This window comes from Brassica napus, chromosome C3 (assembly GCF_020379485.1).
Source record: "Brassica napus cultivar Da-Ae chromosome C3, Da-Ae, whole genome shotgun sequence".
NCBI classification, from domain to species: domain Eukaryota; kingdom Viridiplantae; phylum Streptophyta; class Magnoliopsida; order Brassicales; family Brassicaceae; genus Brassica; species Brassica napus.
The window spans coordinates 6,558,839-6,573,882 of record NC_063446.1 but is presented as its reverse complement, the minus strand read 5'-3'; the positions used below and the strand labels follow the sequence as shown (position 1 = coordinate 6,573,882).

General features: G+C 43.2%; 3 protein-coding genes across 3 annotated transcripts; 2 read left to right on the top strand and 1 right to left on the bottom strand.

Moving 5' to 3' along the window:
• Window positions 1-212: 212 nt before the first annotated feature.
• Window positions 213-4,905, top strand: LOC106387180 (FIP1[V]-like protein). Its single transcript, XM_048752241.1, has 8 exons — window positions 213-873; window positions 1,297-1,514; window positions 1,639-1,765; window positions 1,843-1,911; window positions 2,006-2,134; window positions 2,272-2,373; window positions 2,474-3,805; window positions 4,007-4,905. Exons 1-8 carry the CDS (start codon window positions 265-267, stop codon window positions 4,478-4,480), a joined length of 3,060 nt encoding a protein of 1,019 aa, XP_048608198.1. The 5' UTR covers window positions 213-264; the 3' UTR covers window positions 4,481-4,905.
• A 26-nt stretch (window positions 4,906-4,931) lies between these two features.
• On the bottom strand, window positions 4,932-9,059 carry LOC106386244 (glycerophosphodiester phosphodiesterase GDPDL7-like). The gene is made up of 9 exons (XM_048752243.1): window positions 8,924-9,059; window positions 8,698-8,835; window positions 7,933-8,229; window positions 7,743-7,852; window positions 7,040-7,538; window positions 6,455-6,775; window positions 6,251-6,393; window positions 5,645-6,128; window positions 4,932-5,446 (listed from the first exon to the last, which is right to left on the bottom strand). Exons 2-9 carry the CDS (start codon window positions 8,807-8,809, stop codon window positions 5,154-5,156), a joined length of 2,259 nt encoding a protein of 752 aa, XP_048608200.1. The 5' UTR covers window positions 8,810-8,835; window positions 8,924-9,059; the 3' UTR covers window positions 4,932-5,153.
• Window positions 9,060-9,376: 317 nt separating this feature from the next.
• On the top strand, window positions 9,377-12,392 carry LOC111204341. The gene is made up of 2 exons (XM_022698800.2): window positions 9,377-10,122; window positions 10,248-12,392. Exons 1-2 carry the CDS (start codon window positions 9,676-9,678, stop codon window positions 10,368-10,370), a joined length of 570 nt encoding a protein of 189 aa, XP_022554521.2. The 5' UTR covers window positions 9,377-9,675; the 3' UTR covers window positions 10,371-12,392.
• The last annotated feature ends 2,652 nt before the right edge of the window (window positions 12,393-15,044 follow it).

Here is a 15,044-nt window from a genome sequence, read left to right as displayed (position 1 = left end):
CCGGTTTTGTCTTTGGTTTGATGATTGAGGGGAAGCGACTAATTTTAATTTTATCGGTTTGGTTGGTTTGGTTTAATGTGGTTTGGTCAGCTTCACCGTCTCTAAATTATCGGTTTGATTTGATGTGGTTTGGTCAACATAAATTAAGCTTTACCGTCTCTAATTATCGGTTTGGTTTGATGTGGTTTGTTCATATAAATTAAGCTTCACCGTCTTTCTTTTTTCTCGTGCTTTATCGTAATCGGCTGTTCTTCGCTTACTCCAATGGACGAAGACGATGAGTTCGGAGATCTCTATTCCGACGTTCTCCCGCCCTTCCAACCTCCTCCGCCTCCTCTCCGTTCAATCGACCTCAACCTCCGATCACACGAACAAGATGCGGCGGAACCTAATTCACCTTCCGTCGCTAGGGTTTCCGAAACCACCGCCTCCAAACCATCCACCACTCCCTCTCACGACGCAATTGGCGACGACAAGGACATGAACTTCGACATCGAAGAGCCCTATGCCGCCGATTCCACCCCTGCGATTCCTGGTTTGGGTACAGATCGAGAAGGTAGGGCGATCATTGAGCAGGTTGGCGATGGAGGCTACGGAGGACGAGGAGAAGGAGATGATTGGGATAGCGACAGCGAAGACGATCTGCAGATAGTGTTGAACGACAACGTCATGATGGGAGCTGATAGAAGAGCAAGGCTGGGAGACAACGAAGATGATGATGAAGAGCCGCTTGTTATAGTGGATAAAAATCAACCTATGGAGGAGCAGCAGCTCTGGGGAGAAGAAGAAGCGGTGGATAGAGATGGCAAAGAAGGAGGAGAAGCTGTGAAGGGGAGTGCTGCTGGGTATCATCCGTTTCATTCTCAGTTTAAGGTCAGAGTCAATGCACCAATGTTGTCACTGGTTACTTTACTTAATGGCCGAGGTTCTTGTCGTGGCCCTGTTTTCATTTTCATATCTCCTTTGTACTTGTACATAAAGGTCCTGAATGCAAATGCAAAGAGTATATTGATCAGAGAACATTGGAGTCTTCTCCTTCTGTTTTTTTTTTTTTATAACCATATGCAGAGTATGTTTGGTCATAAAATTTAAGAATGTGAAAGGAAGATAAGAACGTTATCCTCTGCCCACCATTAATCTAACTTTAAGAAGAACAACAATCTCTTCGGACCCTAACTTGCTTTATGAAGCCAACATATCGTCAAAGATTTCATTTCTTTGGATTAGTCATACAAAAAGTTACAAAACAAGGCTTGGTATTTGATCTACTTGTACATAATTATATTTCTATTGCAGTATGTAAGACCCGGTGCATCCCCTATTCCTGGAAGTGTAGCATCTGCTGCAGGTCAGGTTCGTCCTCCCGCCAACCTTGGTCCTATGGCTGGTCGTGGCAGAGGAGATTGGCGTCCAATGGGAATGAGGAATGCTTCTGCTGCTCAGAAAGGCTATCACCAGACTTGGGGTGGTAATGCAGCTGGGCGGGGACTGGACTTTACTCTTCCTTCTCACAAGTAATTTTTTTTTTATCTATTCTGAAGTGTGGAGATATTATTATTATTAGTAAGCACCACGTTTTGATTGGTACACAGAGCTGCGTTTCTTTTATTTGAATGTCTACCTTTTGCGTATATCTAGGACTATATTTGAGTTCGACATAGACGCTTTCGAGGAAAAGCCCTGGAGATATCAAGGAGTTGATATCACAGACTACTTCAACTTTGGACTGAATGAGGAGACCTGGAAAGACTATTGCAAACATCTGGTAATTAATAACTGTGATTCATATCCTTATTTCAGCGAATGAAAAGTACTAAGAGGAACATCTTTTAATTCTTACAGGATCAACACCGTATAGAGACTACTATGAAAAGCAGAATACGTGTTTATGAAAGTGGCAGAACAGATCAGGTAAAACTGGATCTTGGCTTATTATTATGGCACAATATTTCGTCAATAACAAAAAGGGTGACATTGCATTCCTAATCATTCTCCTGTACGATAGGGTTATGATCCATATCTGCCCCCAGAGTTAGCTGCAGCAACAGGAGCGCAAGTTGTTCCTGTTGATTCCTCAAATTTAGTGAAGCTTGACACTGCTCAAGGTGACTCAGCTAATATTCGACCTCCACTGGTATTTTTCCTCCTGCTTTGCTCTCATTTAAAGTAGCATTGTCTTTTTTGGTTCACTATGTAGACTAATGTGGACGTACATTTTTCTTGTTAGTATCTAAAGCTTGAGAATATTTGCTGATTTTTTTCTTCTCTCAGCCCCCTGGAAGACCAATACCTGTGGAGACTGGTTCTGTTGAGCGTCCATCATCCATTGATACACGTGCTCCTCGAATGCGTGACCTAGAAGCTATCATTGAGGTTGAATACGATTCAAATCTCTCTTAATTTTGGTTTTACTGGTGTGGTATGTTTCCATGCTATACTGACTGCTACTAACTGATATTGATTTTGTTGCCAGATTGTATGTGAGGATTCGCATGAGGATGAGCCCTCGGGTGAAAACGGCGCAGAACAAGCTGATAGTGGCCAGAGTTTTCGTTCATCATCTCCTGTTGGAGACAGAGGCACAAGGTCATCAAGTGTTGATCGTGAAGATGTGGGAGGTGAAGCTGGCAAAGATTATGAAATAGAGGAGGAGCATAAAATGAGTTCTGCAGTCCCTCGGTCAGCAGTTGAAGAAGATGATGGAGGGGGATCAAAGACAGAGAGAAGTAGTGAAAGCAGTAAAGCAAGATGTGGAAGTCACAGAGATCATCAGCAACTGAAGGATAGCGCGGAAGAGGAAGTTATTCAAGATAGGAACCATTGTACTCGACCAGCTAGCAATAAGAAACATCACGTTAACAATGCACAGCATCAGAGCAGAAAGTATCAAGACATAGGGAAAGAAATGGAAAGAACTCGAGCGGGGAGCAAAGGTGAAAGTGGAGAGGATTTTGATAAAAGGAAAGAGCGAGATGTTGATGGGGGAGTCTGGCGCAGGAGAGAGGATGACACATTCAGTAGAAGAGGTGGGGATGAAGGGTCTAGAAAAAGGGACCGTGGAGATGATCATGTTCCTTCGAGAAATCATGTGGATGATGGTGGTTTGAGAAATAATTATGAACTGGATGATCACATCAGCAAGAGGAGGAAGGTTGAAGAGTATGTGAGAAGAACTCGCTCTGAGAAGAATAAAATATCATTTGGTCAAAGAGAAGAATCAATCAGCCGCTTGAAACGAGAACGTGGTGATAGGTTGGACTATCAAAAGAGAGACGTCCAACATAAAATCAGAGATGATATATACGACCACGCTTCTCTAAGGCACAGAGATGATTTCTATATGCAGAGAGATGGTAATGAGAGGTTGAGAGAGCGTGGGGATTTGGATAAACTAAAACTAACTCACGAGGATGGTTTATCAGCACCGGGAAGAGAGAGGCAGGTGGCTGCAAGGGGTCATAGAGGTTCAGAAGACCGATCATCTTCAAGGATGAAGGATGAGTATAAAGAGCATCTCACCAAGGATACAACAAGGCAGACTAAACAGACGAAGAAAAGGGAATACCCTGGTGAAGAAAGTTCTTCCTATCACAGAGGACACGGAGACGACATTGTAAGCAATGAGAAAAAAACAAGGCTGGAGAGGACAAGTGCTAAAAGTGACAAGGTTGTGGAATCTTTAGATGGCCAGCGATTTCAAGATAGAAACCATAAAGATTCTAGACGAAAGATTAAAGAACAAAGCGAAGACACAGATTCTTTGAGGAACAAGCAAGGAGAACAAAATGGCAGTTCCCAAGTGACTGTATGCCTCATCAGCTTATGAAATAAATTTATTAATATCTCATCCAAGTTTTGCAAACTTAACTTAGTTATTGTGAATGCAAATATTATCTTGCAAACTTTTTTGTTCCGTTGCCAATCTTACCTATATAATATATCTCATGGTTTTGTCACTTTTAATATGCCCTATGGTCAGTGTTGATGTTTCTTGGATGCCTTTCAGGGCTTAAAGAGAACCAACGAAGCAAGAAACTACAGGAGTGAGATCCCACAGCAGCACAACGCCACCAAAAGACACAAGGAAAACGCTTCCTCTGGTGATGAGCTACAAGATTCAAAAAGAGGACGTACGAAATTTGAGCGTTGGGGAAGCCACAAAGAGAGAGATGATGATGTCACTGCCAAGGGATCTTCATCCACTTCTTCAAAAATTCAAGAGAAGGAAAGTGGCCATGACCTTGCGGAGACCAAAGATGGAAGCAAGAAGGGACAAGGAGACCAGCACTTGGACACGGTTGAGAAACTCAAGAAACGCAGTGAACGGTTCAAACTTCCAATGCCCACGGAGAAAGCCAACAAAGCAGGAGTAAAGAAAATGGAGTCTGAGACGCTTCCCTCTGAAAAAATTGAAGGCCCTGCGGATTCAGAGGTGAAAGCAAAGCGGCCATCAAGGAAAAGAAGGTGGACAAGTAGCTGAGAGTCATAAACTGAAGTGGAAATAAAAAAGTTGAGGAACTGGCTCTATTAGTTTGATGCCCCATGTAGCTGCTTAAACGTATGTCATGAGATTCTCTCATTCCACGGAGCAGTTGTGACGGTATCCAGATGGAGGATCAAAGTTCAATGACGATTTGATTAGGAGACTAGCAAGAATGTGTTTGGGAGGAGCTATGTTGCGTAAGAATAGGCCATAAGGGTGACTCTGAGAGAATACTCTTGTACTAGTTGATGTAGCATTTTTCAAATATTATTGGTCTTTTAGTTTTGTTCTCATACAAAGTGCCTCAAGAGAGCAGGAATATTTTAAAAATACTTAATGGCATTGTGTTATATATGCTGTATTAACTTTGTTACTCTGTTCTTGTAAACGACCTATAAAGACTTGATCATTGGTGTTTGCCTTTTTGCTGTTTACTATGTCTTAGACAGTATAAAAGTAGAGCATGCTATCAAGATTCAAAATTTTTACTGAAACCAAACCTTCGTATCACAAACAAACAAAGTTTCTTTAGAGCTTTAATCTATAAACAACAAATCATTTTATGCTTAACACGAGGAAAACATAAAATAGCTTGTGTGTCAGTTTAGAATATGCTGAGGAAGAAAGAACATTTTACTCAACCTATGAAGTTATACCGTGTGATCACTCTTTACTCAGCAGCAAAGAGGAGTCCCAAGACCAGTATTGTCAGCAAGGAAAGGCCAAGATTAGCAGTGGCGGCAATGGTGCCTGAATGACCAGGAGGTTCTCCACTTGCATTAGCGGAGACAATGTTTGCAATAGGAGGAAGAGGCGGATCAATCACGTCTCTGGCGTCCAGAGGTGGGTTTGGAGCACTAGCTGGTGGCTGTGCTTCCTTGGCCGCCACGGAGAGTAGAGCGCCAGCCTCTGCTGGTAAGATGGCATAGGGCTGCTCTTTGTTCAAATCTGAGCATGGACTCCCTACATTTGCCATCAAACACATTTTATCAGCCTTATCTTGATTATATATGTACACTGTTGTCAGGCCCGGTCATGGGCATAGGGCAGTCAAACATTAACTTAGCCTCCAATTTTTTTGAAAAAAAATAATACAGACGTAAGTTTATTAATTTTTTTTATTAAAATCCTTACTAAATCGTCTAGAGGTTCAAAACTTACTCAAGTATCTGGTGGCTGTGACAGGGAACTCTGTGACGACTCCATCAACGCCATTCCCTGCGATGAATGTGGCAATCTCTACCGTGGGATCAGAGAAGTAGTCAAACGCTATGGAGAGGTACTCGTTTCTTAGCACAGAGACGTATACAGATACATTCCCCTTGTGCATTTCCTCCACTACGTTGGTCTTCCCTGTGGCAAAGCTTTCAGAGGTGGTGACTAGAGAACTTCTCTTGAGATTGACAGCTTCTGCATGCTTCTTGATTTCGTCAATGGATGGTTTGGGAGCATCTCCTATTTCCTTGTCGATGGTCAAGACTCTTGTGTAGGGAGGAACAGCTGCGAAACTGGACAGAACAGAACTGTCGTCTGACTGAATCAACACTTTTTGGGTTAGTTGCTTGTCGAGTGTGGACTTGGTGATCGCAGACTGGACTGTATCTACTATTCCTAGACCTTTCTTTGAGGCTAGATAAGCAGCATTCTGTCAACAAAACACGGCGTTAGTGAAGCTGCCTCGAATCTAATTTATGGTATTTCAAGCAATTTCTCAAGCTGCATTGAATAAGTTATAGAGCATTTAAGCATTAAAGTGAAAAGACTTGCCTCGATGTTGATAAGAACTCCAGTGACAGCCTTTTCTTTGCTGAACTCAAGGAAGTCAACGAGAGTCATAAACTTACCAGCATTCTTGTTTGCTGGATTTCTCTGGAATCCCCCTTTAGTTAAGAAGGGGCTCAGGATTTGAGCTGGAGACAATGACATACCAGTTAGTTTCATGCAACTTTGGAAAAGAGATCAGTTACTTACGTTTTAGAGACTGGATCTCTGCCCAAGTGAGATCAAAAGAGAAAATGCCATTGGTAGGCTGGATCTCAGGAACGCTGGTGGCACGTGAAATGAACGTGGTCATGGCTGTGGTACTTGCTGTTAAGTCTGCAGAATCATGACAGAAAGCTATTCCATCTTTGGACATTTGGACAGAACAGTCTATCACATCTGCTCCATCGTTGACCGCCTTTTGATAAGCCATATCAGTGCAGCCTGGATAGTCTCCACTTGCTCCATTGTGAGTTATGACCAATGCATGGTTTGCTTTAGGGAGATTTCCCTGTTGGTGAGACAAACAACCTGCAAGAATACAAAACACATGGGGCATGAGAAGACATGTGCATATGTGTATGATGTGTATCTATATACAGGGTCGGCCCTGAAGTTTTGGAGGCCGTAAGTGATATAGTAAAGATTTTAATAATTTTTTTTTACAAATTTAGAGTTTTGTATTTATGTAAATTTTTCAAAAAAATTTGGAGGCTAAAAACAACTGTTTCATTTGGCTTTACCAAGGACCGGACATGTCTATATATGATGATGGTGGATGGCAATTTAACTTACTGATGGCTTGTGATGCTGTTGGCGGGAAGTCAGTGATGAAACCATCAACAGAGAACTGTCCATTGTCCACAAACTGAAGATACTCAGCGGAGGGATCATAGCTGTAGTTGAAGCTGGTACGCAAATCATTGGCAAAACCTGAAGCGTAGACCTCTAGACCAGCCTTGTGTGCATCAGCAACAAAGGTGGAAGCGGGCTTAAGGTAATTAGCAGAGTCAAGTGGCCAAATATAGTCTTTGGGGACAAGAACGCCTGATGCAAAGGCCTTGATGGCTGCAAGGTCCAGAAGAATCTCGCTGTACTTCTTGTTGGTGGTTGGCTCAATTGCCTCGGGGTCTTTGAACTCGAATATGAGCTTTGTCTTGGACATTCCTGCGTCCATCCCTATGCTTTTCAAGAAGGCTATCTCTGGAGATGAGATGAAAGTAATGCCACGGAATCGTAAGGTTTTCAGGTACTCAGCTGCACTCAGCTTGTGTTCCATGTAGAAGGAGTCGTACTGCACGTTTAAATCAATGTTTGTTTCTTTATTTGTTTTTTTTTCTAAGAGGTTCAGCGGTAATCATTTTAGACCCGAAACCACATCATGTAATATTAGTTTCGTCTCAGACTCACACAATGGCCATGAGTCTTTTCCAACTGAGCTAATATTTATTTATTTGTTGAATCAACAATGACTTTCAAAGAGAGTAAGAAGAGAAACCTGAACGCTCAACCAGAACTTGGGAGGCTTGGTTCCTAGGACGTCCTCCACGGCAGATATCGGCATCTGACCGTCGAAAATGCTGGGCCGAGAGAAGATGTTCTGGACCACTGTTCAACAACAAAAAAACATCAAAAGCTGTGGTGGTGTTGGGGAGCATTGGAAGGGAGGAAAAGAGAAGAAGACATACAAGAGACATTGGAGAAAATGGTGTCGGCAGAGTAGTCAAGGGCAAACCAGCCCTTGAGGTCCTGACCGTTGACCTTGTAGGTCTTCTGAGCTTTAGGGAAGAGCGTGGAGATGGTGGTTGAATTGTCAAGCCTGATATCAGGCAAGCAGATACCAACACCGTCCTTTGTCATCTGAAGGTTGCACAACATAGTGAGGCCAGGGGAGCTGGTGCTAATAGCGAAGGCGTTCGCAGAGGCGCTTGACTCAGGGAAAAGACCTGAAAATCCACCTCTAGCCACAACCCCAGGCTCTTGTCCTAAAACACAGATCAAGGATAAAACAGGCATGAGCTTTTACAAAACAAACATGTTACATGCAGTGACGGATCTAGGAGAGTTTATAGCTGGGGGCACCATCATAAAATTTGAACTAGTTAGGGGCACTAGCACAGGATTTGAATGAGTTAGAAACTATTCTCACAAGATTAGTTACGGAAAATAACAAATGAACTGGGGGCACGTGACCCCGTTGGTAACCAACGTACATCCGCCCCTGGTTACATGATATGGGCAGTTTCATATATATATTCGCTAACTAGGAATAGTTTGGATCTTAGACCATAATCTTCCTCCTTACCCGAAACCAGCTTTTGTTAAAATCAATAACACGACGTATAACATTCATTCCACCGAGTTTTGAATTAGGAGCACAACATCACCAACATTTGCGTTTAAATCACTAGCCTACTACGTTTTGTGGTGTAAGTAAGATAATTGACACATACCGTTAAGGGTGAGCCATTTCTTGGCAGGAACAGCCGCCACAGCAGCTGGAGTCTTGGGAGCCGCAACACAGGAGTGTAAGAAAAGGGAGAAAATAATGAAAGACCTCAGCATATTTGTCTGTTTATTTGATTGATCTCCTGCATTTACGTACCAAAGCAAAGTCAGATACATTCACAATACATAATCTATATACGCTTCAGCAAATAAAAGAGAAAGAGATCTCACAGCAAAGAAAAGAAGAAGAACATCAATCTCTTCTTCCGCTTGTTTTCCTCGTCGTTATGTTTTTGACAAAACGGAAAAGAAGCGAAGAAGAAAAAGAAAGATGGTCAAACAATGTAATTAATGTGGTATCAAAAGTAACTTGCTCGTATCATCTCATTTATAGCCATTTAACTCTCTATTTTTATCACTTTCCCCCCTCCTTTCGCTTTTAACTGTTTTCTTGTTTATTTAGACATTGACATTTGTAACTAAATCCGAGATTTAAACTTTCTTAGACCTTAATAGAAAACTCAAACTTTAAATTCATGTCTGATTTGATATGTATAAAATGACTTGAATGATCTTGTAAGACAGTATCAGACCTGGTTTGTGGTCTTCACCAAATTTAGTGTTATTAACAAATCTAAAATGACATATAAAACACTCCCAACAACGTTCGCCCTAGCTAAACACTCCCAAGCGCAGTAATCGAGACAGCCGCATCTCGTCCAATCTCCGACGTCGACGGTGTGAGAGGCCGTCGGCGTCGCCTCCTCCGCCCCTTCTTCTCAACGTCGTCAAGCTCCTCTGTTTTTGGTTCCGTCTACACTTTCTTTTCGGGTCTTGTTGGTGTTAACTCGTCAACGAGAGAGAGATCCGTCGAAGAAGCCTCTGTTGCAGAGCTCGTTCTTCCGCTGGTCACTTGCCAACTTTGCCACTGTCTACCCTCCTTCAGCCTTTCACTCTGCAACTCGTTGAAACCGGATCTGTCCATGGATAGTCCCGTTTCTTCTCGACCGTTTATGTCACGGACGCCTTGCTTCAACCTCCAAAGATTGTCTCCCGACGCGTTCAGCCTCTCGAGGTGTCTGTCCTCGTCGATAGAGTTCTCAATCCGTTCACCGTTCGCTGTCTCTCGCCGCCAAGCTTCCCATGTCCGACTTGGAAGCTCCGGATCTGAACCTCATCCCGTTGGGGATCTGTTCCGCTCCTCCTCCGACCCTTACACATCCGCTTTACCACAACCTCTCACGCCTCATCTCCTAGTAGTCGCCGTGGTTGAAGTTATGAAGCTTACCATAATCTGGAGACGCCGTTCACATAGCGGTTTTAACACCACGGTATTGACTCTCCCTTTGCGCCTACCTCCCCTACCTCGTCTCTCACCCTCCGCCTCTCCTCCATTCCCTCTCGTGTTAGTCACTACTCGCCGCGTTTCTGTGCGTAAACCCGACATATCTCTTGATTTGAACTTTCATTGTGCTGTAATGGACTTGCGGTTTAGCTCAGGTCTCAACGAGAGCTTTCTATTCCGATACGGTAATATTGGAGTTCTTTTGCTCAGTTGGATCTCAGTCTGCGTCCCCTTATGGATAATGGTCAAGAGCATCATTTCATCTCGGCATCGCCTCTACTATACACCCAACATCAAGGCAGCCCCATCTCACCAAGGTTTCTATGGAGCTAAGCTACTTCGGTTAAATCTCTGTCTCCTAGTGACCGCCGGATCTATTGTGCAAGAGTGTTGTTTCGCCAGATTTGTTTACGTCTTTCTCACCGTTGCGTCTCTATCACACTATACCGTCTCAAGCATCGACGGTTCTTCACAAAGTCGGATTTGTGGCCTTCCCGATCTCCTCGTCGCTGGAACTATTGTGCAAGAGTGTGGACTCGCCAGATTTACTAACTACATCACTGCTGCGCCTCCATCACATTACGCCGTCTCAAGCATCGACGGTTCTTCACAGAGTCAACTATGCGACCTTCAAACCGGAATTGTTGCACGTAGACCCATCGCCATATCAAGTCAGATAGGACTTCAAACTTTCAATGGTTCCTACGGTTCTAGAGCTTCTCACCTAAAGTTCTTGCCAATCAACATTCCAACTTCTTCCTATAGGTGTATCAACGTCGTTTTCGACTATCAATTGTTCTTTCGAACAATAGCCATGAGATCAAAAGTGAAGCTTCCTTTTGGGTTTCTTCATTTCGCTGAGCATGACTCGCCATTCGATGGTTCTATCTTTAGTTGTTTTGTCTTGTTTTCTAGCTTCTTTCTACCGTCGAGTATGTTTCCGGGATCTTTTGATTCAGTTGTAAACTCTCATGCTCTTTGAACTTTTAATATAAGTGGTGTTACAAAAAAAAAAAAACAAATCTAAAATGAATTCGAGTAACTTTTTATAAAAAATGTGTTATAAAATCTTAAAAATGTGTTATAAAATCTTCTCGAATCCAAATAATTATTTGATCAAATTGGTCCGACATATATATATATATATATCAAAACCGTATGCGAAAATATTTTTAAAAAGATTAATACAAACTCTAATGAATACAAAACCTATTTTTATGAATTGTCAAAAACTAAGTCTTTCTAAATATTCTTATGTGTGATACTAGATTAGTAGATTTCTTCGTTTATATCTATATTATTAAAAGAGAAGTACCCATTTGAAAACGAAAAAGAACATTTGGCTTGAAAAACAAACAGATTAAAAAAAAGGTTTCTATCCCAGGCACGAGCTCCCAGGAAAGTCTTTAGCCAGTAACTTTTAAACCTTCCCTCCTTTTACACGCTGGTTTCTTATTCTTTTTGGGTCTGAACCTCCTGTAATCCTGCAAATTTTTCAAAAATTCCCCTGCTTTGATCTTTAACTGTTGGTCACTCCACTGAACTCGTCGGAATCCTTACCGCTTGAGCTCTTATCGGCCGGGTTCAAGCCCCCGACTCGGGTCGGAGGGTTCCTCTTCCACCAGCTCCTCCGCAACGCATCCGACATCCCTCAAAAATGGAGTCTCAGAGACCCTCTCCTTGTGCAGATAGAATCATTCAAATCTCATTGATTGACTACCCCATCTGATAATATTAGAGATTCAGCAAGTACACACTCTGAGAGGAGTTACAAGTTTATTTAGAAAACGGGAATCCGTTACCTACGTTTGAAGAATTAAGAGAAGAACTAGCTCATCTGATCCCCATCTTGGGTTGGAGGCAAATGACAAAAGGAAGACTTTCCAAAGAAGACAAGGGGAAGAGTCTCGTGCTGGATCCTTTCCAAGCCCCTAGAACAGCGCGAGTCAAAGTCCAAGTCCCTGATAACTCAAGGAAGCTCCATCAACACTCGCTAACCCTGATAGGGCGTGTCACGAACCAATCGGTGCAAAAGGTTTGGTCAGTTATTCCCTTCTTCACCGAGCTGTGGAAAACAGAACACAGTCCTGTTGGCTCAGATCTTGGAAATGGAATGTTCCAATTTCAGTTCGCCTATGAAGCGGACCTACTAGCGGTGCTGGAAAAAAGACCTTTTCACTATGCTAAGTGGATGGTGATAGTCCAACGATGGGAACCTACTGTCTCGGAAGCTTTCCCATCTCTCATCCCGTTTTGGATCAAAATACAGGGCGTTCCTATCCACCTTTGGTCTGAGGAGACCGCCCGCAGCTTAGGTGAAGATATAGGAATATATGAGAAGGCGGAAGTAACACCTCTTGCTATGAAGATGAGGGTCCATATCAATGGACGTCTACCTCTAATAAAGACTTCAGTTATCGAGTATTCCAACGGGGACGAGGTCACAGCTATATTTGTCTATGAAAAGTTAGAAAGGCACTGCTCCAAATGTTTTCGCTTGGATCATGATATTAAAGATTGTCTAGTGGCAAAACACCAAGAAAGAGATCTGAAAGTGCATGAAGATACAGATAATAGCATGAAGCTAATTTCACAGAGAAATGGAGGGAGAGAAAAGACATCACCAGATGCTGGAATCTTTAGGTTCTCTGCTACAGAGGACATAGTCTATGAGCGAAACAAAAGCCAGCGATACAGGTCTTATGACCCTCACTATGATGCAAGGCATACTATAGATTCTCAAAGAAGATATCGATCCCTGATTGAAGCGAACCGACAGCACCGCTCCAGGGAACCATCACAAGAGTGGCAAAGAAACCATTATAGTGACACCTCCCAAAACAGAAGAGAAAGCCCCTATAACCGCAGAGTGGGCGAAGCTCGTTCTCCTCTGCGAAATGATAACCACAACCACAACAGCATGGAGTACGATTCTGCTCTCTCGGGAGCTAGAGGAAGAGATATGATGCGAAGAGAAGAATCAAGGTCCTCAAGAGGAGGTAAATCTTTATCAATAAGAGGGAATCCTCTTCCGGATGCCAAATCACCAGCACCTCAAGAAGCATTCAATGAAGCTTTAGAGGAAGTGAGAGAAGTCATGGTCCAGTACACGCAATGTGCTGACCCCTCGGAGAGTGCCACTCGTAGAGAAAGACTTTGAAAGGCAGAAGAAGAAAGCCAGCTTGAAGAAACAGCAGCACGTATGGTTCAGGCTTCTTTGGGTGATAAGGCTGACGTTCACCATGATCCTCGGGAAACAGAAGAAACTCCTTCAGCAGAAAGGATACCTATTGCTCTTAGACTTGGGCCTATGGCCCCACAAACGAGTACCCCTGATCAAAATACGCTGGCTGTGGTTTCAAATCGTAAACCAGGGCGCCCCCCAGGAAAAAGAACAACTCCAAATAGCCCTAAATTACTCAGAGGAGCTAGCTCTCGAAAACGAAAAATCCCAGCGCCTAATCCTCCACAAGCTCGGAAAGTGAAGAAACCAGATATTCCGACTGTTCGAAATGCAAAGTCTAGAGCTGGAACTTCCCGAACAGCGAGTAGAAAACCTCCTTCTGCGTCAAACTCAGAGGATCAACCATTGTGCAACATGATCCCAGCTTCTACTAGAAGAAAGATGGATTTTCAAAATCCATCTTTTCCCGGTCCTTAAAAATAGGGAGCTGGAACTGTCAGGGGTTAGGGAATCCCCAGACAGTTCGTAGGTTACAAGAGATGAAGAAGAATATATTTCCAGACATCTTATTTCTCTCTGAAACCAAAAATCCCGACAGCTTCGTACTTAACAAAACGAAGAAACTCGCGTATGAAAACTATCACCTAGTCTCTCCGACGGGACATGGTGCAGGAGGACTGGCTCTCTTTTGGAAGCAGGAAATCAAATTAAGTGTAATAAGCTCATGTGCTAATCTTATTGACACTTTCGTTGAATATGAAGGGAAAATCTTTTATGCTTCGTTTATATATGCTGATACCGATAAACCGACGAGACGCATCTTCTAGGATCAGCTCCTATCCCTAAACTCAGCTTGCTCAGCGCCATGGTTCATCACAGGCGATTTCAATGATCTGACCTGCAATGCTGAGAAAGTAGGTGGACCCGAAAGACCTGAAAGCTCATTTACCGACCTGCGCACCTTTCTCGCTGAAGGCGATTTATATGATCTGCAACACTCTGGTGATTGCCTTTCATGGCGTGGAAAAAGAGGAGATTATCTGGTCCGGTGTAGACTAGACAGAGCAGTTGCAAATGGTGACTGGGCGGAACTCTTCCCGAAAGCACGATCACAGTACTTGACTTATGAGGGCTCAGACCATAAGCCAATAGTCTCCTTTTTTGAACCTGACAAGTGAAAGCGCCAGGGTCTGTTTCGCTTCGACAGGAGACTAAGGGATAACCCTGAAGTGAAAGCACTCATAAGCAAGGAATGGAGCTCAACAAGATATATGTCTGTCAATGACAGAATATGCTCTGTTCGATCCGCCATTGTTGATTGGAGCAAGCAACAATACCACAACAGTAGGCTCCTCATTGAGAAAAAGAAAGAGGAATTGGAAGAGGCATTGACAAGCCCTGCAAACGACACTGAGCTGATAGATAAAGTGTCCCACGAACTAAACTCAGCTTATCTCGCAGAGGAAGCTTACTGGAGACAACGGAGCCGTCTTCTTTGGCTTAGCCTTGGAGACCGGAACACGGGATTTTTTCACGCAACCGCAAAGAACCGGAAGAGAGCTAATGCTTTCTCGGTGATTGAAGATGAAGAAGGCACAACAGTCTATCAAGAGGACCAGATTGCTGAGGTTATTGTCAAATACTTCCAGAAGTTATTCTCTTCTATTGCCGGTAGAAGAGAAGAGACAGTCAATTACGCCTTGTCGCCTATGGTGACGGCTGAACAGAACGAAAAGCTGATACAGGTCCCATCAGCTTCAGAGATTAAGGAAGCAGCTTTCTCTATACACGCAGATAAGGCACCAGGCCCGGATGGATTCTCG

Bases quoted from the DNA above. Each gene is read 5' to 3' on its own strand.
- LOC111204341 (XM_022698800.2), top strand. From the start codon at position 9,676: ATGGATAGTCCCGTTTCTTCTCGACCGTTTATGTCACGGACGCCTTGC. The intron at 10,123-10,247 runs GTGCGTAAACCC...TCTTTTGCTCAG, and splicing joins TCACTACTCGCCGCGTTTCT to TTGGATCTCAGTCTGCGTCC.
- LOC106387180 (XM_048752241.1), top strand. From the start codon at position 265: ATGGACGAAGACGATGAGTTCGGAGATCTCTATTCCGACGTTCTCCCG. The intron at 1,766-1,842 runs GTAATTAATAAC...TAATTCTTACAG, and splicing joins AAGACTATTGCAAACATCTG to GATCAACACCGTATAGAGAC. The intron at 3,806-4,006 runs GTATGCCTCATC...GATGCCTTTCAG, and splicing joins ATGGCAGTTCCCAAGTGACT to GGCTTAAAGAGAACCAACGA.
- LOC106386244 (XM_048752243.1), bottom strand. From the start codon at position 8,809: ATGCTGAGGTCTTTCATTATTTTCTCCCTTTTCTTACACTCCTGTGTT. The intron at 8,230-8,697 runs GTATGTGTCAAT...TCTGTGTTTTAG, and splicing joins GAAATGGCTCACCCTTAACG to GACAAGAGCCTGGGGTTGTG. The intron at 7,539-7,742 runs GTTTCTCTTCTT...TTAAACGTGCAG, and splicing joins AGTTCTGGTTGAGCGTTCAG to TACGACTCCTTCTACATGGA.